General features: G+C 44.0%; 1 protein-coding gene across 3 annotated transcripts in view; it reads right to left on the bottom strand.

Annotated features, from left to right (window-relative positions):
• The window catches only part of PLEKHM3 (pleckstrin homology domain containing M3), a 109,292-nt gene extending 85,040 nt beyond the window's left edge, over window positions 1-24,252 (bottom strand). For all 3 annotated transcript variants that reach the window (XR_002299387.3, XR_012080606.2, XM_020780722.3), the window contains exons 1-3: window positions 20,692-24,252; window positions 8,794-9,640; window positions 368-1,291 (exon numbers count right to left, since the gene is read on the bottom strand). Coding sequence is in view for 1 of the 3 variants with exons in the window: in XM_020780722.3 (XP_020636381.2) it covers window positions 368-1,291; window positions 8,794-9,382 (1,513 nt within the window). In the remaining 2 variants the exon portion in view is untranslated. The remainder of the gene's footprint in view (window positions 1-367; window positions 1,292-8,793; window positions 9,641-20,691) is intronic.
• Between the last annotated feature and the right edge of the window lie 659 nt (window positions 24,253-24,911).

The following is a 24,911-nucleotide window of genomic DNA, read 5'->3' as shown; positions in this document are numbered from 1 at the left end:
CTATCGCTAAGCGACCGCTTTTGCGATCGCTTAAACTCCATCGCTAAGCGATTTCATCGCTCAATGGAGTGCTCGCTAAGCGAGGCACTACTGTATACTTTCTTCAGTCACCTGCTATTTCGTGTTTCACTTGGTGGATTCATAAGAGGCTACAGTAAAACTAAATCATAACACAATTTCCCATCCCTACTCCAAAACATAAATGGCACGTGCATTCATGAATCAGTTCAAGACAACAAGGACATGCAGAGATGTATGGCCGGATCTCAGCAAGTGAAACAGGCAGCAATGCAAGAGAGATGCAAGTGGCAGAGAAAGCCAGAAGTGGTAAGGGAAGCCACATTACATCTTCAGTTTATTTACTTACCTGCACACTTAAAACTCTGGGCAGTCAGTCCTCTTTCCAAAGACAAGGTGGTTAAGATGCTGAGAAAACTAGTGGTGACAGACTGGCGCTTGACCTTCCTATGCTCTTTTCCATGAGACAAACCTTGGATTTTGTTTCTGAGTGTCACTTGCAGGTTTTGACCAAGGCCAGCTGCCCTGGCAGCAGTTTTCAAGGCATCCATCCATTCCTGAGCCCTTTGACGTGTTTCTGCCCGCAGACGGAGCACATCTTGAGGGAAGATAACCTGAAAGCAAGAGTCACAGTCATCCAGGGTATCAGTCTCTACCGAGAGGCACACTTCAATATTGTAGCTACACAAAGGGTCTTCATCAAGCCTGCTGGTCTGAAACGCCATGAGGAGAGGAGGGCTGAGCACAAAATGGAATGCTTTCCAGTTGTTCTGAAGTGTCAGCCTGTAAAGAGTCCCTGATTTAAGAACATCTTGTAAGTCCTTGATATTTGGGGTCAAAGATGTTGACTGCAAAAATTTGGAAGGTTCCTTTTGAAAGACATGGTTTTGAGTGATGCCACTATCCTCATTATCAAGCTTCTGTGTGTTCTGCAAGTCTCCTGGTGGCCTCAGGAAAGATGGTACCGAAGAATGCACAGCTTCCCGAAGCTTCTGCCCCCAGTCTAAGGCTTCCCAGGGGCATTCCGCTTTGAGCTGTAGATGTGAGTTATTGAACAGAACTGCATCCACTACACTAGTTTCCACAGTGATACTCTGGAAATGCAGGAGCAGATAGACAGTGGGAAGGGTCTGGTTACCGCTGTTGTCCAGCCAATATAGGTACAGTTCATACGGCAAGAGCTCAGCATAACAAGTCTGCCAGTAGGTATCATGGTTGCTCTTAATTTCCAAATACCCTTTCTTTAAGATATTTGAGAACGTTGGCTTGTGCTCTAGAAAAGAGTTCAAAGAAATATATTTTAAAAAGAAATATATTTTAAAGATCAAATTGCTCTCCCTCCTTCATGCTTGCTCTGGCAGAAGGGATATTGGCTGACACCAGTCTCACCATAGTTCGAGCCCTTCTGATCAGCCTGAAGTGTTCTCCCACATCCACCCCTGCTTGGATTTTAAGATAATCTTTGGAGTGCCTTTTCTGGGTGTTCTCGCCTCATTACAGTGGGTGGCTTCTAGAGCCAGAGTGCACAACCTCCAACTCTTGGCTGCTCCCTCTACAGCTGCTGGATGGCTTCATAATCAGCTACAATCTCATTATGGAGGAACACCACTTACTTTCTTCTACAAGTTGAAAAGTTTCCCATCTCTCTGTACTAAAAGTGGAGCGTGCCTGTCCTTCCTTTTGCATAGTACAATCCCATGCCATGGGGGTCAGAGGCATAGGAGGATTCAAACCCTTGCCTATAAGGATGGCTAAGAACTCCACTGGCATATGTACATGGTCACTGCTGGCGATGGCCCCAGGGCTGACAGAATGGAAGCACCAAGGTATCATCTTACACACTGTGTGTGGCGATGCATGGGTGTCTGTTGTGGATGAGCTCCCACTGTCAAAAGTTCAGCAGCTCCCTGTGAGAATGGATTGGTGGGGATAGATGGAGGGGTGTGTGTCATTTTATATGTTTCTTCTCCAAGATCAAACAGATGCTGGATAGAGTGGCTCTCCCACTGGCATGGGAAGCTTCATGTCACTCATCCTCCAGACATAACATGAATGTCATTGCTCCACCCAAAATTTATCTTACAAAAAAAGAGAGGTTTAATTCAAATAAATTGTAGGGTGGGGGAGGTAATTAAACTGAATCCAAAACAGAAGAAAGAAAAAAAATGGAAGGAAAAAAGGAAGGAAGGAAGGAAGAAAAAAGGGTTTTTTGATGAGACAAAAGAGTATAAGAAGAAACCAATTTTATTTGCCTTCCATCTCTGGCCCTGACATTCATTAGGATTTCAGAGCTAACTCAAAAGCCATTAATTTCTTTGAAAACCACACTAATCCCTTTGTAGTGCAGATAATGGGTAGACATTCTACAGTCATCTTCCCTTTCTGTTAATCCAATAAGGGAAACAGCACAGCGACTGCAGAACCCCCTGCAACTTCACTCCCTTGCCTTCATTTCCATAAAGCGCAGATGACACTTCAAGCTTCTCCACTTTTTATACCACATCCACCATGGCTTCCCCCCCTCCTCAGCTACCACAGAGCTTTGCTTGTCTTTTGATGAATGGGAGAGAAAAGCTGTCTCTCCTCCCCATCTTTCACAGCCAGGCGGTCTCTCTGCCAGCCCGTCCGTCTCAGGCTCCTGTGAACTGTCTATATCCGCTCCCACTTCAACTGGGACAATGGCAGCGCTGAGTATGATTAACATCGAAACATGGCCCTGCTGTTCAGGTCGGAGCGGTGGTTGCTGGCACGGACTGGCTGAATCGCAGCTCCTGTCCTTGGGCCAGCCATCTCCCTCCCACCACCTCACCTGCCTGATGTAAAAAAACAAAACACCAAACAACATTCCGCACCCTCCTCTGCCGTCCATCCACCAACATGAAAACAGTGCTTCCCTTCACTTTGGCCAAACAAGGAAATTAAATTGAGGCACAGCAAATCCAAGCCCATCATAGTAAATAGAAGATAATCACACCAAATAGCCTACATCTGGGGTGGCCTCTTTTTTTCTGAACTGTAATTTCTCCAGAAATAAGGGCGAAAAGAAGAGCAAAGCTGAGAAAACACCAGCTGGGAGCAGTGGCTGATTTCTTTACCTGCAGATTACATCCCTTATCTTCTTGTATTACATCTCATTATATGTGTGTGCGTGCATCACATTTTGAAAACAGTTGCTAAGAGCAGCTAAAGTTCCCCTCTTGTTGTGTCCAAACAGTCTCTCTAGGCACTGGAGAAGACTCAATTGGAAAGTGCTCTAAGCAAAGCCTGGATCACCTTTATCATGGCCAGCATTTTTCTTGTGTTTGCTTGCAAATAACCCAAGCATTTCCCTGCTGAGTGAGACTGGAGGTTCATCTCATTCAGCACCCACTTTGCACAGGACCAGCTGGATGCCTTCAGGCAGAGTGGACAACCTAGGGCCACCCAGATGCTATTGGACTACAATTCCCATCAGCCCTACTTAGCCAACACAATGAATGATGAGCGATGATGTAAATGCAATCCAACAGCATTTAGAAGGCCATGTTGCCTGCTTCTGCCTTAAGGAAAACTATATCCGTTTCATGAAAGTAACAGCATTTCCCCATTGTTAGTTATCAGAATACTATCAAAATATAAAGCAAAAGGTTTCTGCAAGGTACAATATTTTTTGAAAGCTATTTGGAACCAGTTGGGTATGCAACCACAAACGTTAAGAACAAGAGCCTCGGTTCTAAGCTGTTCTGCAGGTGAATATGCCAGCCTGGTTTGATGTAGTTCAGCAGATGCATAACAGGAAGTGTTAATGATGGTTCTTGGAGAATAGTGATGGCTCCCTGTCATCTTGGCAAATAGTCCAGTTGAAATTCCACTTCTGCAAAAGTGAAATGGCCAGAGAAGTGAACAGGACTGCCCCTAAGTGTCCTCTCCCACTTGCAGAACTTGCCCACTGGAACTAGTGATGTTGAAACAAGTTGGACAGAGATGAAAGTGTCCATGGCAGAAAATGAGGAGCAGGGCTGACCAAACATGGCCTAAAGCCTACTGCAAAGCTTATTGTGTAGGAGTGAAGAACTCCCTCATTTATGTCAGTGGTTCTTAACCTTGGGTTATGCAGGTGTTTTTGAACTGCAACTCCCAGAAATCTCAGCCAGCACAGCTGGTGGTGAAGGCTTCTGGGAGTTGCAGTCCAAAAACACCTGAGTAACCCAAGGTTAAAAACCACTGATTTATGCCATCATTGCCTCTGTAGAGTCATCCAGCAGAGGTGTTTCAAACGGTCAAGGACCTATTGCACTGTGGCTAACAATCAGAGAATATGAACCACTCATCAGTCCATTATGAAGAATCTGTTTGACGCGTTGCTGATAAAACTGCTGAGATTTACTCTTGACTAGAATGATGTTGTTGACACAGGTTGTGGGAACTTTGGCCTCTTCTTGTCCTCTAACAGACTAATTTCAAGTTTGTGAAGCCTGAGAATCTGGACAGGATCCTTGGAGAGGGGAAAAGCCACCATGTGTGTATTAGATCCTTGCCCATTCCAGCTTTAAAAAAAAAGTCAAGAGGAAGGACTGGCTGAACTGGCAAGGGAATTAGTGAATACTTCTTTAGAACAAGACAGGATCCCAGTCTGCCTGAAAGACAGTGACAACACCTCTATTGAAAAACCCTTCCCTGAGTCGCACTATACTACAGTGGTACCTCTGTTTACGAACACCTTGGTTAATGTAATGTTCAGTTTACGAATGAAAATCCATTGAAAATAATGCCTCGGTTTACAATTTTTTTCACAATACGAAGCCAGCTTCCCCAGTTTGCTATGTTTTAAAAGTTGATGTGTGATGCTTTAAAAGTTGAATTTTGAAATATTATTGCTTGATTAAGTATGTCTCTGTGCAGTATTTATGCCTTTAAAGCGCACTTTATAAAGAGTTTTGAACAGATAAAATCCTTTTTAAAAAAACTTTTTTCTGACCTTCGGAACAGATTAATTGGTGTTCAATGTATTCGTATGGGAAACCGTATTTCGGTTTACAAATTTTTCGCAACACAAAATGTCCCAGAGAAAGCATTAAATTCGTAAACCGAAGTACCACTGTAGATCATTACCAGCCAGTCCCGAACACCTATTCTGGGGCAAGGTTCTGGAGCATGTGGCAGCTTTTCAGTTCTAGGAGTTCCCAGATTAGACAAACTATTTAGATCTATTCCAATCTGGCTTCAGGCAGGGTTATGGGACAGTAACAAATCTGGACAGTGGGTCCCTGTTGGTTTTACTGGATCTCTCAACAGTTTTTTTATATGATCGACCAGGATATCCTTGTGGTAATCTCCCCAGAATGTGATTTGGAGACATTGTGTCCTTTCTGGAGGGGTAAACTTGGTGCCAAAGGATATTCCTGCTTGACACCCTGGCCATCAGCCATTTGCCTCTGGGCTCCTAAAGATTCTGTTCCATTCCCCACCAGTATACAGATTACACCCAACTCTTATTTCTGCTTCCCATCAAATTCAAGATAAGCTATTTTGATTTTAACCCAGTGTCTGCCATCAGTAACGGACTGGATGAGATCAAACAAGCTGAATCTAAATATAGACAAGAAGACATGGTCCTGGTCAGTCAAAAGGCAGATCAGGAAATAGAGATACAACCTGTACTGGACAGGCTAAACCTCTCCTTGTAACTCAGGTTCGCAACTTGGAAATGCTCCTGGATTCAACCCTCAGCCTTAATTTCCAGGTCTCAGCAGTGGCCAGGAGTGTGTGCACAGATCAAAACTACTACAGCAGATCAGGCGCCCATTCCTTAAGATGCCTGATCTGGCTGTAGTGAGATACACCTTAGTTCTATCCCATTTGGATTACCGCACAGAACTTTATGTGGTGTTGCATTTGGAAGTGATTAAAAATGTTACCAGGTCCTTTCCATGAGAAACCACGCTGGCTCTTCTTGTGCTCTTTCTCCATCAGCAGTCAAAGATATTTCTTTTTAAACAGACTTTTAGTTAATTACTGGCTGCTAAAGGAAGGGTTTTAATGGGGGAGCTTATGTGTAATGCTTAGAGATGCACACAAACCACAATTTGGCAGTGCACCCACATAGGTGTTATGTGGATGCCACACCCTCCCCTCCCCTGCATGCTTGCCCATTCCCCAGGAGATGCACGCTTCCGCCACCGCCTTCTCAGCAGGACTGCCCATTCACAGATTACAGCATGCACTTCCCTCCTCTGCCTCCACTGGTAACTGCCCACTCAGACAAGGTGGTGGGGCGGGGAAGCCTACAGCATTGTCTTTGAGTGGGCAGCCGCTGGAGGAGGTGGTGAAGCACATGGTGTGATCTGTGAGTGGGCAGTTACACTGAGGGGGCAGGAGGTGCGCATCACTCGGGGAATGGGGAAGCACGCAGGAGAGGCTGGAAAGAGGAGCGCATGGTGCCCACAAAACCTATGTGGACACAGCACCAAACTGGGTCAAACTGCCAAACTGCAGTTTGTGTCCAACTCTAGTTATGCTCTTAAATATGCTTTTAAACTGTAATGTGTTTAGATCCTTAAATGGCTTTCTATTTTTTTAAAAAAAGGTCAATCTTCTATGACATACTGTATTTACCCCACTGTAACACCATCCATGTAAATTTCAGTAGTGAAAGGTCATAAGTTAAGAAGTCGATGTAAACACTTGCTGTTGTGCCCAACTCCTGTGACCAGTCAAACATTCTCTGGCCAGTGATCAAGAATGCCCAAAAATGACAGTTTCTCGTCTTCATTGCTTCATTGAATCATCTGAAAGCCTTGCTCTCCAGTTTTGCAAAATAAGAATGACAACCCTCTGATCTGAAAGTAGGTGCCTTTTGCCTTGCTGTTCTGTCCTGAGAAAGCATTCAAATTTCTGGCAGCCAACTGCTCCCCCCCCCCGCCAATTAATTTGCACAGCCTTGCTGTTACTACTAGCAACATGCTGTAATTCACAAGAGACAACATAAAACAAGCACTCATACGCTAACATTATACTTCAACATTCATGAATCTAGCTTTGTTACAGCTATTTTACTGTTTCTGCACCTTGGTAAGATCAGAATTCTGTTTTACCCACTTGGCCATGCAACAAAACTGGAGAGTGGAGAGAAAATAGCAAGGATAATAATACAGTATTTTTGCTGTGAACACAGAAACTGGTGAAAGAAATCTAAACAGAAGCACTAAAGTGTTAGCTGCATTTTACTATGCACTGCAAAGACATGCACTTCACCCTGTGATTGTAAACTTCTGAAAGTAGCTCTGGGGTCCAGTTGCAAAGGGACAGCAGAGGCTGGTCATATTGGGACACAAACCAATTAAGCTTTATCTGTATGGACAAAAATAGCTGGTTAAGGAGACCTACATAGACTCACATTGAGTTAGTTGATCTCAGTTCCCAATGAAATTAATAGATCAGGGGTCAGGGAACTTTTTTATCTTTTACCCCTTTAAAAAATTATATACACTGACATTACCCCCTTGATTTGAAAGGAAGGATCTCGGTCATGTGTGGCCAGTGGAGCACTGCGCCCACAGCCTTGCCACCCACACCTGGGCCTCCTCCTCCTCCTCCTCCTCTGCCTGGCGGGGCAGCACTCAGTCCTTGGCCCTGCGGGGGTGGCTTCCTTTATCTGCTGGCGGGTGGCTCCTGGGTGGCTGTCGAAGAGCAGCAGGTAGCTCGTGCACCAGGGGCGCCCAACGCCGCTTCCCACTCCGGCACCGGCTCTGGCGGCTGCTCGCTGGGGCAGCCGCGTCAGGGCTCCGCAGGCCTTGCTGTCGAAGTGCTGCGACAGCTACCACAAGGAGGGCGAGAGGCTCCGCCGGGCCCAGTCAGCCGGCATGGAGGCAGCAACAAAGGAAACCGTGCGGGCAGGCGAGTGCCGCTGCCACCCAACGGGTTCCTCTGGAAATGGGGTATGGGGCAGTGGCGGCTGAGCCTGGCCTGGGCCACTGTCATGGCCGCACCCGCCCCCCCTCCGCCACAGTCCACCTCTCCAGGCACTGGAAGGAGAGGCTCCTCCAGGCTGGAGCACTCTGACCACTCGCCCGGCCTCGTCCTCTGCCATGGCTGGCCCTACCACCACTGCCTTGGCTGCCATATGCCACCAACTGGGGCCCACCGCTGGCCGCCATCCACCATGGTTCAGTTGCAGCCGGGCTGGAGAAGGAGGCAAAAAGGGGATGATCAGGCAGCCGGGGACCCCCCTCCGGGCAGAAGAGGAGGAGGAGGAGGAGGAGGAGGAGGGGAGGGGATTAGGGTCATGTCCTAATTACCCCCAGGATTTTCATTTTTACCCCATTTGGGGTAATTTACCCCTGTTCCCTGACCACTGATCTAATGCTAAGTCAAGACTAATTTTTCCTTTTGATTTCCAGCAGACCGAGATTCAACAATGATGTCTTGGATTCATCCCATAATCTTTATCAAATACAACATCATTCAGATTTTCTTACATACTCCCATATGAAGAACTTTCACACATGGTGCAGAACTGGGCTCCTTTCCTGCCAAATCTATCATAGTTTGACCAACCTTCTCTCATGCTGCACTTCCATATAACAATAATCACAACCATAACTTTTCAAAGGATGTTTCTTTCCCAAGACTATGAGGTGGACAACTTCCCTACAGCCACCTTCTGAATCCATGTGGGACTGGTAACTGAAGCTGGACTTGCAGCTCCTTCACTGGCTCTTTGAACAAGTCCTTTTCTTTCTCAAGGAGCAAGAAAGCAGGGGGAGCAGTAAGTTGCAGTAAAACATCAGAACTTACGTGTGTTCCCTTGAATATCTTCTCCCTTTTTGAACCCAGCTGGTGCAAATGAAATTTTTGGACATTGTTTACTCTGGTTAGATAGCTGCTGTGGAGGAGCACCAGTTATGATGACACCCCAGTCTACACGGCTGATATCTGAGCGTGACCGGTTATGGCCTGGTTTGAAAGTGGCAGCTTCCTCACTCTGTACTGTAATATCATTCACAGAACGGGGTCGAACCCTCCTCCGGCAGATATTAAGGATGTTAAAAGTGGACGCCTCCCTTTGCTCCATCCAGGACAGGTTGTCTGGAACTGTTCCCTTTTGCACTCCAAACCGTTCTTTGGCAGGAAATGCAGTCTGCGCTTTGGTTTCTGAGAGCCCATTCTTGCAGTGTTCCCAAGCAAGATTGTTCTTCCCCAAAGAAGGGATGTTCCTCAAGTCCCCACAATTATTGAAGACTTCATGTCCGAGCAGTTCAGGAACTTCCTGAATCCCATAAACCTCTGGTGGCTGCACATTTTCTAGCTTAGCATCAAAAGTAGCGAAGAAATCCTCAGTCACTTCCAAGGCAGGACTGATGTCATCAACTTCTAAGGCCTCCATTTTGTCTGGAGTCAGAAGAGCTGAAACTTTGGGGCTATTTTGCCAAAACGCCACATGAATGCTGAGGCACAAGAGAGGAAGCGGCCTCTGGGGAAAATGTTGATCCTGGTTTGGCCTGGACCCAACATAGTCACTATTGCCACAGGCATCTGACTTCAATTAGATTTATGCTTGTTTACCTTCCTAAACATCCCAACTGCATAGGAAGGTGTTAATCGTTCAACAACTGTTTTGTTCATCCACAGTATCAGAATTTTCCTGTAAAACAAAGCACAACATGGTTTTGTTACTTTGTCCTCCCATTGAAGTTTGTTGGGGAAATAGTCAGAATCATGCTGGTGGGACACATACTGCTTTCCAAATCTTAATGGTAAAAAAAACAAGAACCATGAAAGGTCAGGGTTTTTCCGAGTACGGATTGGAACTACATCAAAATTATTGAAGTGGAAAAGTGAAATTAGAAGCTCCTGGATCCGGTGGGCCCAGACACCTCAGGTTGTACATGGCAGCAAACTGTATGGAGGCCTGCTTTTTCCTATACTGTATAAACTTTTTCACCAACTGAGAACATCATCTGAGGTCCTATTCTATGAATTAACAGAGAGGGGGAGTGTTATGTTCTGGCACCCTATCCACAGAATTCCCCCTCCTGGCATCTTTGTCTAATGTCACAATTATTTTATTTTGGACAACAGGCCTAGACTGCCTTATTTATCCAATTTTTAACCACAAATGTCACTGCATGAGTTTGCTTCTTCAGCTCTTATTGTAATGTGATCTTAAGTTTAAAAAACAAACTGCTACCATTTTTTTAGATCTTGCACTTCCATCAACAAATTTATTACAGATCTCTACCTGGTGGGTTTTAAACTTACTGGTACTCAAAGTCTCTTTAGGGGAAGGGGACAATTAAGCAGGTCTTCCCCCTTCCTCCCAAAGGCTAATGAATGTCATCCATTTCCAAAGGCTTTTCTGGAGTCTACCAAAATACTGACTGATCTTCTAGACAGGGAAAGGCTCTCTACAGTTGATACAATCACTCTTAAGCACTCACACACCCTTGAACAGAGTGAAAAAGACTCCTGGGTTTTCCAGGGAGCTGCAGGCGATGAAGTGAGTAAGAAGGCAACCGGAGCAACACGCACAGACTGGGTAGGATTCAACTGAGACTAAAGAGCATTTGATAGATACTCTAAATCAGGGGTGTCCAAACTTTCACTTTCCCCGGGCCACATTAGAAGATGAAAATTTGGTTTGGGCCACACATAAAATAACAGTAACGATACCTGACCTTCCAAAAAACCATAGAAAACATAGTTAACATATTAAACTTATTTAGAAATGAAGTTAGTGAGATGTTTGACATTGTTTCTCAGGGAGTGAAACACACTAGCTTTTACTGACATTCTCGACATCGTTAATTTTCCCCATGGAGATGATCAAACATAAGCCCACAAGGACTTGCTTTCAACCAACATAATCTCTTTCCTGCACTTCTTTTCATGTTAAAGTTTGTGACATTTAATATGCCAGTTTAAGGGGAGGTCTACTGCCAAAAGAAAGTCAAATCTAACTTTTCTGAGTTGATTAGTGGTCTATTTCCAAAAAGGTCCAGCAGCTAGCAAGGACCCGGCATTTCTGTTGAGCTGCTTTCCCCTTCTCAGCAACCATACACGCCAACCAGTCTCGTGAGGTACAGAAGACACAACCACAGATGGAAGACACAGTCGACTCCTTTCAAGAGGGTTTTTTGACTCTTGAGTGTCCCGTGGACTGCAAGGAGATCAAACCTATCCATTTTGAAGGAAATCAACCCTGAGTGCTCACTGGAAGGACAGATCCTGAAGCTGAGGCTCCAGTACTTTGGCCATCTCATGAGAACACTCCCTGGAAAAGATGCTGATATTAGGAAAGTGTGAAGGCAGGAAGAGAAGGAGACGACAGAGAATGAGATGAATGGATAGTGTCACCGAAGCTACCAACATGACTTTGACCAAACTCCGGGAGGCAGTGGAAGACAGGAGGGCCTGGTGTGCTCTTGTCCATGGGGTCACCAAGAGTCGGACACGAAGAGCTCCAGAGCTTATTTTTGGGGTAGAGCTTACATTACAAGCATCCTGAAAAATCGTACTAGGGCTTATTTTCAGGTTAGGTCTTATTTTCAGGGAAACGGTATTTAAAATATTTCCTGGTTTGCTTCACCTATGGCGTTGCTCTGTATTTCTAAGATGCACTACAATCCTAGTCATGCAGGCTGAGAAACAAGCTGCACTGACTCCACGGGAGCATGCATATACAGTGGTGCCTTGCTTAACGGCGATAATCCGTTCCAGGAAAATCGCCGTTAAGCAAAAACATTGTAAAGCAAAAAAACAACACTGAAACGCATTGAATTCCCTTCAATGCGTTCCAATGGGGTCAAAACTCACTGTCCAGCGAAGATCCTCCATAGGGCAGCCATTTTTGCTGCCTGTCTTGTGAGGAATCCATCCCAGAAAACAGTGGGGAGCCATTTTGTTAACGCGGTGGCCATTTTGAAACCGCCGATCAGCTGTTTTAAAATTGTCGTTTTGTGAAGAATCGGTTCCCGAAGCAGGGAACTGATCATCGCAAAGCGAAAAAACCCATTTAGACCGCATTAGATCTTTGTAATGCGGTTTCATCATACTGCGGGGCAATCGTAAAGCGAGGCACGACTGTATATACTTTTATTTTATTTACTTGTTCCACTTCTGTTTTGCCTTTTTCCCTAATATGTGTGCTTAGAATTTATTTCCAATCCTAGGCGTCCAAAAAGGGCCGAAGGAGGGGGGAGGACATACATCAGGACACAGCAGGTGCCCCTCCAATTCAAACCGCCCCTCACAGCAAGGGAGGGAACTGGCGGAGGAAAATGAAGGTCCGGGTTCCTGGGTGCAGTTCTGCAGATTCCCCCGGACCGCCCACCCTCCTTTCCACAGACAGCTGCATTGAGGCACTTTACTTTCCCCTCCCCCAAGAGTGACAGTCGGAAGTCACCCCTCAGTCTCTCCGCTCCGCTCAGCCTCAGCTGGCTTCCATCTTACCGTTGGTCAGCTCCCGGCCAGACAGATTCAACTGGCCGCTCTTTCGGGCTGCCCGAATCAGTCCGAGGGACCGTCGCACTGGCAATCGCCTCGCCATTGCCCCGCCTGAAGCCTGCGCAGGAAGGTGCCACCGCCCACCTTCGCACGCCAGATATGGCTGGCCACCGCTGACAGCCAGCCCCATTTTTTCCCCAGGACGTCTTTGTGGCCCACCTTGGTGAGCGCGGGGAGGCGTCTGAGGCAGCCGAACAGGCCGCCTCCTTAGTGCAAGGAGGGAGGTGTAAGAAGCAGCGGCCTGCATCCTCCCTAAAGCAGGTGGCTGGTGCCGCTCTGAAGCGGGGGCTTGAGGGTAAGGCGGCAAGACGGCCAAAGACTACGGAAGAAAAAGAACAGACCTTACACGAAAGCAAGCGGGTCAGAGTAGGAGGGGTTTAGGCTTTTAGGGTCTTTGGATAAACGTGGAACTGTCACTGTTTCTCTACCTGGCGGGGTTGTTGTGACTTTTGAGGAGCAAATGAGTAGGAAAGTTTGTATGTTCTCTGAGGAAGGCAGCCGCCCGCGCCTTTTGTTGTTTTTCTCCCAGTGGGGAGGGAAGAGGAGGGGACAGGAGGCAGCGATGACTCAGAAGCGCCCTTGTGGTTGCGTTGCACTGGGCCGCATTACGAGCCGACCCGGGCCGCATGCGGCCCACGGAATGTGGGTTGGACAAGCCTGTTCTAAGTGGTAAAAAGGAGTTGCTTTTCTGTCGCCATTGCATCAGCACAGAATTATCCAACAGAAATGTTCTGGATAGTCTCAGACCTTTTATATTCTGGTCTAGATGAAGAATCTGATGACTACTCAATAGTATTTTCATTTCTTTACTGGATCAATAACACCAGTACATTAATGACACCTGACTCTACCCTTCCTTTCTATCTAAATCCAACAAAGCTGCTCTAATTCCAAACCAGTATCTGATGTCGGTAATCAAGTGGAGGGGGGGCAGAGAGAGAATAAATTCTCAAAAAGACAGATGCTCCTGGTCAGCAACAACAGCAACAACAAAAAAGGTAAATCAGAAATAGGGACTTGACTGTCTGGCTGTATCACATTCCCCTTGAAAGATTCAGATTCCAAGCATGGAAGTACTCCCAGGTGACTCCTATGTGTGGGGAAGAGCCCTATTTGTTTCTATATTTTAACTGATTAGCCTTTTCAGTAATGTTTTAATAAAAACTTTGTTTCTAATGCTGTCATTTTTTTATATAATTTACCAAAAATATCTCTTAAACACTGGGGCTAGCAGCCTTCTGCTTAGCTGAAAGTCCTGCATAATAAAATGGGAGTAATCTCATCTGCTCAAGTAACACCACCTTTCTTTCTCTCTTCCCCTCCTTATCTGTGTAAGGGTTCTGTGGAAGATGCTACTAAGGAGATGGAAAGCCCTGCTAAAAAACGTTATCTAAAGCACAGGTTCCCAACCTGTGACATGACTCCCAAGGGGGTCAACAAAGTGTTTTTTTGGGGGGGAGTCACCACAGTATTCAGAGGAGGGCAACACATTACCCTCGGCTAGTACCTTCCCTCCCCGGTTCCCTTCAGCATGCACCCTGTCCCCTCCCCTGATTGTCCCCATCCAAGCTAAGCTCTTTTCACTTCCCACTGTGGGGCTTTCTGGCACCTGGGCCTCCTGACCACTCACTCTGGTGCTGGCAGTCCTCCTCAGCTCTGGTGGCAAGGGACTAGAACAGGGAGGAGAGGTGGGCCCCAGTCCCAGCTCCTGTGAGCCAGGCCGGCTGCAGCAGGGTTTGAGAAGTGAGGAGGCGGCTGCAGACTGGAGAGGAAGTGGGAAAAGTGGCAATGGAGGAGGAAAGAGCTACTGCCACTGAAGCAATTTTGCCACCTCCTCACCTCAGCTGGACACCACCATCACCCTCTTAGGGAAGATGGCTGAGGAGGCAGTGGTGGTGGAGCCACCGCTTTAAGGGAGGACCAAAAAAAGCAACAGTTCCCCTCATGAAGGTTAACTCACCCTTTGCACTATATATTTGGTTAGAATTAAATTCTGAAAAATCTACCCCATTAAAAATGCTTTTTTATGCAAATATGGTGTGGAGGTGACAAGTTAATGGTTATTATAAAAGTGAGTCATAACTTGAAAAGGGTCAGGAAACACTTCTCTAAAGCATAATTGATCAGATGCTTTTCTTGCTTACTTTAATTATTCTGTGAAGGATGGGTTTCCCCACAGAGATCACCATTCAGACAACAGTGCCTCACAAACAGCATGATCCCAGCTTGCTGTGTTGGTGTGACTTTTCACTTGGCAAAAGCTCAGTTTGGTGGGTTAAGCTTTAACCAACTTGTACCCTTAAAATGCAATCCTATAAATGTCTACTCAGAATTGAGTCTACGTGATGTAAATCCCAAGTCAGTATAGGATTGCAGTCTCAGTGATTAAGTTATGTGCTTCATTGACACAATCTTATTAAAAATCTATTACTTTTTAAAAAAACTGCCGTATCATAAATGTACATTTAAAACTCCTATCCAAACATACACATTTTGATTGTGAATCATACGGCTGTGATGGGAAGATGTGACTCAGCAGCATTATAAAATAGCGGCATGATTTCCAGTGAGCTGTCATAAGAGAAAGTGATTCCCAGAATTTGTTTATTTTCTTTCGAAGAAAACATAAGGCTGACACCCACACCCACATGAATGTAAATAACCGTATGTACAATTGTTTTTATTATGATTACAAACATCTGTCTGTCATTACGATGGGTAAAATGATAGACTGCATACAGTATACACTATAACACACAGGGAATTCTATCAGTCCATGCAAGGCCACCCAGTGTTACTTACTGCTGGACAACTTATTTTCCCCTTACTTCAATAAGATTCCCAGATGGAGCACTATTCTCCTTTGCTATGCCAAGTGTTCACTCAATAACAATTCAACACAGTGATTCTATTCTGGGTTTCCTTTCAGGGTTGGGCAGTAAAAGGCATTGTTTAAAGCAGTTCAGAATCTTGGAGGCTGGCACAAATAGATTAGTGTGGGTAGGATCACTCCATTTTGGTTCGGTTCTAACAGTTCTAGTTTTTAACAAAAGCAGACACACATAAACACGCATGCATGTTAACACTTTGTCATTTTGCTTAATTGGGTTGCTGTAGGATCTAACCTCTGTGCAGGGAGAAGCTAAAGGGATGTCACTTATTAATAAATTTATAACAAGATCCAGCTTTCGCCCACCACAAGGAGGAGATAGAATAGGAAGTGGAATGCGGTGTGTTTTTTTTCTCCCTTTAAAATCCAGTGCTAAATCACTTGAGTGGCATGCCAGTTAACATTCTTTCCATGGTATCTTCCCTTCACTAGGGATGGGATTTTTGGAATTAAACTTTCAGGCCCGTAATTCAGGATTGGGAACCAGCAAATCAGCAGAAGGCAGAGTTGTCCTCTTTCCTCCATGCTGTTGCTGCCCTGCTTCTTCAAACTGTTAGGAAAATGCCTGGCTATACAGTGGAAGTCGCAAGGATGTCTTGCAACTTGCAATGGTGGATGGGAGGACAAGTTCTGATGAAAGATATCTCCATAAAGCAGTCCTTGTTTAATCACAATGTCCACTTTGCAACTACTTCAGCGGACTTGGACTTGTAGAAAGCACAAGTGGTCCAGTGGTGAGACAAAGCAAACCCCTGCTTCACCAAGAAAATTATATGATGCAATCGCCTTTTGAAAGCGCTATATGTGTCATCAGTCAGACTGAATACTTACTCTGCAGATAGTCCTGGCTTTCCACCTACTGCACAATACTCTCAGGAAATCAGATAAATTCCTGAAAACTCCTGTCTTTCTTCATATGTATTATTTACTGAAAATGATGCTAGTTTTAGTGCAATCTTCCACACTCACCACCAGCACTCTTTTGCTAATTATTACCAAGCAAGAACCATCACCTGGGGTATGAAAGACTGGGCGGAACGGTTGTTGGCCTTTTCAGGATGGCAGGGACCTGCAATTTGACAACTTATGAGAGGCATATATTCTGAAAGCTTGAAAAAGTTAGAGCTGCATCGCCAGGAATTCAGTGGGCGTGCCGGGTAAGGGATTTTGGAAAAATATGGGTAAAAATCAATGACTTAAAAAAATCAAGTTGATTTAAAATCACAATTTCAAAAAATGTTTTCAAAATTTAAATCATGATTTAAATTTTGAAAATATTTCTATTTAAATCATCAAAAAATCCAGTTTAAATCAAACCCACCCTGTTTTGACCACTACCACCCACCACAGAGAGCTGTAAAAATAGTGATAATTTTAAATACTATTATGAAATTTTAATTACAGTGGTACCTCGCTAGACGACAACCTCGTAAAACGATGAATCCGCATGACGATGAGGTTTTGCAATCGCTACAGTGATTCACAAAACAGTGATTCCAGTGGGGGATTTTCACGGATGATGATTTGGTCCATGCTTCGCGGACTGTTTTTTCACAAGACGACATTTTTTTACAGCTGATCGGTGGTTTCTCCAAATGGCTTCCCTGTGTTTTCGGGACCCATGGTACGCAGGACAGCTGATTGGAGCTCGCAAAATGACTTCCCTATGGGCAATCTTTGCAGGACGACGATGTAGTTTCCCCACTGGAATGCATTAAATGGGTTTCAATGCATTTCAATGGGGAAACGGTTTTCATATGATGATGATTTCGCTAACCAGCGATTTCTATGGAACAGATTACCATTGTCATGCAGGGCACCACCGTATTATTTTTAAAAGGGCAAAAGAAAAAGGAGGGGGGGAAGAGACATAGTGAGAAAAACATTACGGGCTAGGGCTGTCAGACATATCATTGGCTAGACCAACTGCAAGTAGAATTCTCAGGGAGGGTGGTGGTTAGAAGTCCATGAATTTCACAGGCCTGGATGAACAGAACATTAGGAGCTCATCCAACACCCCATTTCCTGCCTGAAGCAAAAGAAAACACATAGAAGTACAGATGGATGGTGGTGTAAAATGCACCCCTCCTCACCGAGCAAATGCCCTACTTCCTTCGGCCTTAAGGTAAGGTAAAAGTTTCCCTTGACATTTAGTCCAGTCCTGTTAGACTCTAGGGCATGGTGCTCATCCCCGTTTCCAAGCCATAGAGCCAGCATTTGTTCGTAGACAGTTTCCGTGGTCACGTGGCCAGCGTGACTAGACACAGAACTGTTTCCTTCCCGCAGTGGTGGTACCTATTTATCTACTCACATTTACATGCTTTCGAACTGCTAGGTTGGCAGCATCTGGGACAAGCAACGAGAGCTCAATCCGTCGCACAGATTCGATCTTACGACTGCTGGTCTTCTGACCTTGCAGCACAGAGGCTTCTGCGGTTTAACCCACAGCGCCACCACGTCCCTTCTTTTGGCCTTACTGTTCCTCAAAAGCTCAGTGATTATACTTAGTGATGCATGAAAAAAATGACAGTCTGGTGGGGGGGGGGTTCCCCCAGCAAGCTACATAGTCAGTTCTAGATTATATATCATGTTTCAGTCTCAAATACACTACATGCCCTTGGTGAATGCAGAGATGCACTGACCTTGGGATTCAACAGCAGCCATTCCAAAACAAAATCTTACATTTTCTTCTTTCTAAAGGCAACTCTCGAGCATCACTGCAGCTCAGCACAAAAGCGAGTCATACCTATCTCTAGAGATGAGGTCATTAAGCTGGAGGAGATGGCTGTGAGTAACCACACTCAATTTTTAAAAAAGACTTTCAGTTGGACGGTTCTTGTAACTGAACTATGAAGCAAGAAATGTAGGCTGTGGTGAGGTGAAGAATTCATGTTACATTTTATCACTTGGCAGAAGAATCTATTGGATCAATAATTATGAAAGAGAATGCAGCACTGTCTTTTAGTTGCTAGAAGCATAATGACATGGGTTTAGGCAGAAATATCTTATTACACTCAGCAGAGCTAAGCCCCCAGAAGAATAATTCATAGTTAATATTATAGCCTACAATGGAGATGGTTTTAAATATTTGACAACATAATGTAAAAAAAATAAAAGACATTTGTTATTTTTGCCAATAAGATATACAAGAAGGCCAAATTTCCAAGGCAGTCTAAGATGGTTAGTTTTTGGTAGAATAATCATGTGCAATTAGAGCTGCCACTTATATATGTTCAAAAGGGAGGACAAATGAGGACACTGATTTGCATAAAACTGCAAGTGATGTTACACTCAGACACAGAGAGACACAGATGCAAAATCAGAAATGATCTTTACAATTTAAACATAATTAGAGTGCATCACTGTAACTGATTTGAATAAAAACCCTGTTGTATACTGGAGTGAAGTGGGACAATTCTGAACAGGCTAAAGTACATCAAAAAAATCTAGAATGAGTTTATAAGTGTTGCTAGCCCACAAAACCTTTTACAAGGCCAGCTGACTCATCCTTTCATATCTGTGTCCCAGGCACACTTGAACTCAGTTTCTAGCATTAGAAAATATGCAGATATCTATTTTCACATTTACATAGCAGAAGAGTTTATTTTTTTATTTACAATTAGATTATACGAGTGCACTTCCTATCTACTCAAGATAATAACAGCCTAGGTGTCAAATTTTTATATATTATGTTATGCCACTCTGGAATTACAGCCCTAAACAATTGCTTCCTGACGCCATATGTAATTTTTAAAATTACATTCCCTGAAGTTGACTCAAACTTTCAGCATATGGTAGGTTTACATACTTAGAAGCGATTTATCATTCTTCTGAAGGTGCTCTGGGACTATGAACTTGTCCAAAGCTACACAGGCTGTCTTTTCTCACAAGAGGAACAGTGGGGAATCAAATTCCCAACAGCTGGCACCACATTATAATTAGATACCTAATTCACTAAACAGTCCAATCACCTCACATAGAACTACCCATTTCTTAACAGCTGTACATTAAAATGTGGGCATAAATATAATTATTACTAGGACTGATAACAGCAAACTGAATTTTTCTCAACACTTTGCCTTCTGTAGTTAAAATAGATATACAGTAGTACCTCAGTTTACGAAATTAATGCATTCTACGGGACATTACATAAGGTGAAAAAAATTGTAAAGCGAAGCGCAGATTGCCATAGGAACAGGGGTGGCACTATAAACCTCCAGGCACAATGCACCTGGGGAAACTTTCTTTGTAAACCAAAACAAACAAAATGTAAACCGAGGCATTATTTTATGTGGATTTCCGTTTGTAAACCAAAAATTATGTTAACCAAGGCGTCTGTAAACCAAGGTACTACTGTATGTTCTTTAAAAGAACTCGAGTCTTTGTGGTACACTCAGGAATTCCACCAAGTACACATATTTTAAATTATATTTTGCTTTTTTAATCAAAGAAAAAAATAAAGCATTTCAATGCCTTGTGACTCAAAAATTTAAACATTGAGGTGGAAATACAGCTATGATACACATACCATGCGCTGCAGCACCACTGGCATACAACTGCAACACTGTCTGATAAAACAAAGGAGTTCTGAGTTCAAATCCCCATTCTACCACAAATTTCATTGAAGAATCTTAATCACTATCTTTCAGACTTAATCTACTTCACAGTGTTGGGAGGATAAGAGCAAGAGCTCTCAGATTAGGAAAGCCTTGTATATCATACTTTGAGAAAGGATATGGTAACAATTACCACAGAAAAAACATTAACCTGCACTAGTCACCAAGTTAACTCTATGACAAATATGCAGTTTATATATAATTTTTAATCGGTACTATTTCTGTATAAAAGCTGACCACATACAGTAGCTTCATGTAGCTTTTGCTATTGTCACAGTTCTTTTGTTAGAGAGGCACAAAGCAGAACTGCCTACATAACAAGATGACCTCATCTTGCATAATTGGGAGAGGCCAAAAATAAATAAGTAAATAAAAGAATTGAAAACACCGGGGCACAGAATAAATGGCTTGACTTGACGCCAACGTGTGTATCAGAGTAGAAATTGACGTGTATTTTTTGGGGAGTACCCAGGTAAAAGGATGCGAAATAAAAAGTAAAGAGGTTAGGAGCTGTAAGCACAATATACAGATGTACACATTGACAGCTGCCACACCTGTAGACGCCTCAAGGATATATAGAAGGTGATGTAAATATACCGACAGATCTGCATTTTTCAGATCTACCGGTATATTCGGATAAACCCAACCGCAGATCTAGAGATTAAACATACAGGGAAGGCGTACCTGACTCCTAGGACCTCCACAGACGCAAAACGTTCCGCATTTCTCCCCCGGTGATCTTTCTTTTAATCTCACCTCCTCTCTCCTCTTTTCTCCATGAGCCGCAATACAGACCGGCTGCGCTATTCAGCCCTCTTGGACTTCTCTGTTTACAATCCATCCCAGTTCACACCTCAAATTCCTCCCTACGGCAGCTGGGGAAACGGAAGCCGGTCAGGAAGGTTCCGGTCTGCAGTCTCTCGCGCCGCTCCTCCAGCCAATGAACGGCGGCCTCTGAGGCCCTAAAACTATGAGCAATAATTTCAACATCTTTTGAGAGTTGTTTTTTTTTAAAGCAACTCGCGAGCAGGTCCACTTGTTCCGCCTCATCTCCTGTCTAGCTAACTTATTTTTTTCTAATCATTTTTTAATAACAAAGCATGGCTCTTATTTCAGTGAAACAAACAGCGAAGCGTACAATTAAGACTTGTGCACAGTTACCGGGGAGTAAGCATTAGACACAATGAGTTGCTTCGAGAACCGTACTAAAGCAAGCTAATATTTTAAGCTGGGTTAAGTTTAAGATGACACACAGCATCATGCCCAAAATATGTATCATTCTAACCAATAGCCAAGTGTTTTTCTCCGGGGATACTTTATTTAGAGGGCTCTTCATAATCTGAGGATCTAAAGTATAGCTTCATTTAATTGTGCATGAATCTCACTGGCTGCCCTTGATAGCTATGATTGGGCAGAGCTTGGAATAAATACTTTGTGGTTGTTGCACTACAGCTGCCAGAATCGTCCAGTATAGACATAATGGCTGCATACTTTGGAAATTGCGTTCTTTCCCTCTGTTCCGTCCACAAGAATTGTCCAAAAAAATTAGGACACTGTCATCCTCTTCAGTTGCAACTTTGATTACCTCTGCCTGATTTTACAGTATATAGCCCTAAATACATCCAGAAGTTTTATTACTCATATAGATTAGACCTAAAGTGAGTATACTAAAAAGTCCTGGAATTCTAGTGTAAGACCTGTTCCTGTGAATTACTAAACATGTATTTTCTCTCTTTCTGGATGTGTTGCTTTGAGAGCTCTGAACAGAGCTCTCAAATTCTTGCTTCACAAACCTTTTAGAATTCTTTGAAAAGGTCAACACGCACATGGATGCAGGCAAACCAGTGGATATTGTCTATCTGGATTTTCAGAAGGCGTTTGACATGCTCCCACACCAAAGGCTGCTGAGAAAACGCCAGTCCTCTTATGGACTGAGAATTGGTTGAGAACCAGGAAACAGAGAGTAGGTGTCAATGGGCAATTTTCACAATGGAGAGAGGTGAAGAGCGGTGTGCCCAGGGATCTCTCCTGGGACCGGTGTTTTTCAACCTGTTCATAAATGACCTGGAGACAGGGATAAGCAGTGAGGTGGCCAAGTTTGCAGATGACACCAAACTTTTCTGTGTGGTGCAGACCAGAAGGGATTGTGAAGAGCTCCAGAAGGATCTCTCCAAACTGGGAGAATGGGCGGCAAAATGGCAAATGCGTTTCAATAGAAGAAAATGTAAAGCAATGCACATTGGGGCAAAAAAAAAATCTAAACTTTATTTATCACTTAATGGGTTCTGAGCTGTTCATGACAGATCAGGAAAGGGATCTTGGTGTGCTGGTGGACAGCTTGATGAAAGTGTCAATCCAGTGTGTGGTGGCAGTGAAGAAGGACAATGCCGCACTAGGTGTCATTTAAAAGATTGAAAATAAAACAGCTAATATTATAATGCCATTGTACAAAACGCTGGTAAGGTTGCACCTGGAGTATTGGGTACAGTTATGGTCGCCGCACCTCATAAAAGACATAATGGAACTGGAAAAGGTGCAGAAGAGAGCAACTAAAATGATGACTGGGCTGGGGCACCTCGCTTATGAGGAAAGGCTACAGCGTTTGGGACTGTTTGGTCCAGAGAAAAGGTGTCTGGGGGGGGGGACATGATTCAGATGTATAAAATTATGCAGTGGATGGATAAATTGGATAGAGGGAAGCTCTTTTCCCTCTCAATCAAGACTAGAACTAGGGGACATCTACTCAAATTGAGTGTTGGGAAAGTGAGAACAGACAAAAGAAAATATTTCTTTACCCACTGTGGTGTTAGTCTGTGGAACTCCTTGCCACAGCACGTGGCAATGGCATGTGGCCTAGATGCCTTTAAAAGGGGATTGGACAGATTCCTGGAGGAAAAGTCCATCGCAGGTTACAAGCCATGATGGGGATGTATAATCCAGGCTTAAAAGGAAGGTACCTCAAAATGCCAGATGCAAGGGAGGGGTATCAGGAGACAAGTATCTAGTCTTGTATGCTGCCAGAGGCATGGGGTGGGGCTACTGTGAGATACAGGGAGCTGGACTAGATGGGCCCCTGGCCTGATCCAGCAGGGCTCTTCTTATGTTCTTATGGAACAGGAGCAATATATAACACTTTCTTCCATAATGCAGAAGAGCAGGAGGAAAAAAAAGTAGTTCTCACTGTATCAGTGCTGCACCTTCAGATATATTTCCTATGGTAGCTCTTTGAAATGAAATTCTCATTGGTTTCATAAGGTATCTATATCGTCATGATGCACTTATTAAAATATGTGATATCCCAGATACATAAGATCAGTCATAGGCACATTGGCAGTAGAGAATACTCCATGTGAAGGGGAAATGGCCCCTTGAAAATCATGCTTGCTGTCTCCAATTTATGTGAGTATTTATATGTTTCAAAATTAACGTTTTTTTCTTAATGTGTTGATCAATTAATAGGGGATCCTTTTGTATCACATTACTAATACAGTCCCATTGAATTAAGTAGAATTTATTTCCTGGAAGCTCCGTTTAACATACAAGAAAGTATTTTCATTTGTGCATAGTTCCTAACTACATTGTTGAGTGCTCCATAAGGAATAATCCAAGGGGGTGGTTCATTGCTTACCAGATACAGTACAAAGTGACTGCTCAGAGTTGAGGTTAGAAGAAGAGATGGCCGATGCACAGCACTGAGGGGGTTATCCAGCTTTGTTCATTTTGTGATATCTTGCTTTACTGGAGGACTGACTCCAATTAGATGTCTTTCTTTCGTGGATGGGGGCATTTTAAACAATGCAAGTACAAAATACTGCACTGAGATCAGAATAGGGAAAATGGTGTGGGAAATGCAGTTGGGTTTTTGCATTAAAGATCCATGAATAGAAGCCAGCAGGAATCCTGGCTCTTTCTTGCTAAATCATATTTCTTCAGACATCCATTTTGCTTTCGGCTTTTATTTTCCACAGGAATCACTTCAAAGCACTTCAGCGGAGGAAAAAATCCTGGAACTGGCCCTTGGAAGCAGAGGAAAAGCTGCCCACTGGAATTCTACATGCCAGCAATTACCTTTTCTTTAACATTCAATATGAGCTATGTTTTATTTCTCCTTTTCATTAAATTGTCCCCCATCCGCAGCCCCTTATGCCAGCAGGCTACATCTTTCCCAAGCCACTTACGTAGCTCCGGTCCTTTTAAACATGAAGATTGTTTTTGAACAAGCCTTTCCTGGCACTGCTTTGTCGTATCCGAGCGAGCGATCAGGCAGTGGGCATAGTTCATTCCCACTGCAAGGCCGCCACCACCACCACAAACAAACATCCACCTCCATAGAAAGAGGTCTGCTATTCTTCTGCTAATGGGATTGGCACCATTTAGAGCAGTCTGCTAGGACATTGTCTGCAACCACAGCAAGAGAAACATTATTCAAAGGCCATTCAGACCCCCAAAAGAAGCGGCAGAGCTGAGTAATTATCGGAGGCTCTCCATTAACGAGGGCATCTCTGCTCTTTGTCTGTGTTGCTTTAATAAAGCTCGCTAATAGGGTTGTTGTGGGGGAGGGGCCCACTAATGGCTCCAAAGAAAATTCTTTTTTTTTTTTTTGCTCCCCACCCCCACCCCGTCTCCACCTTGTTAGAAGAAGTGGCTTTATGAAAACTGACAGCAAAGCCATAAGTTACCATACTGCATCATGACCTTTAGGAAAACTTTGCGTGAACCCGAAAGCGTTCAAGCCCCAACTCTTCAGTGCCACTGAAAAATTTCCCCACTCCCACCCCTTAACACTGAGGTCTTTCACAGCTCTTTTCTCCTGTCTAAGGAGACCTTAAAATACGTGGTAGCAAGTGAATCAAAGAGAAATGGGAAGAGGGAAGCTTATTGGGGTCTCACCTAGTGCACATAAG

Source organism: Pogona vitticeps, chromosome 1 (assembly GCF_051106095.1).
Source record: "Pogona vitticeps strain Pit_001003342236 chromosome 1, PviZW2.1, whole genome shotgun sequence".
Classification (NCBI taxonomy): Eukaryota; Metazoa; Chordata; class Lepidosauria; order Squamata; family Agamidae; genus Pogona; species Pogona vitticeps.
Note: the sequence above shows the minus strand (reverse complement) of the source record. Positions and strands in the feature narration are given on the sequence as shown.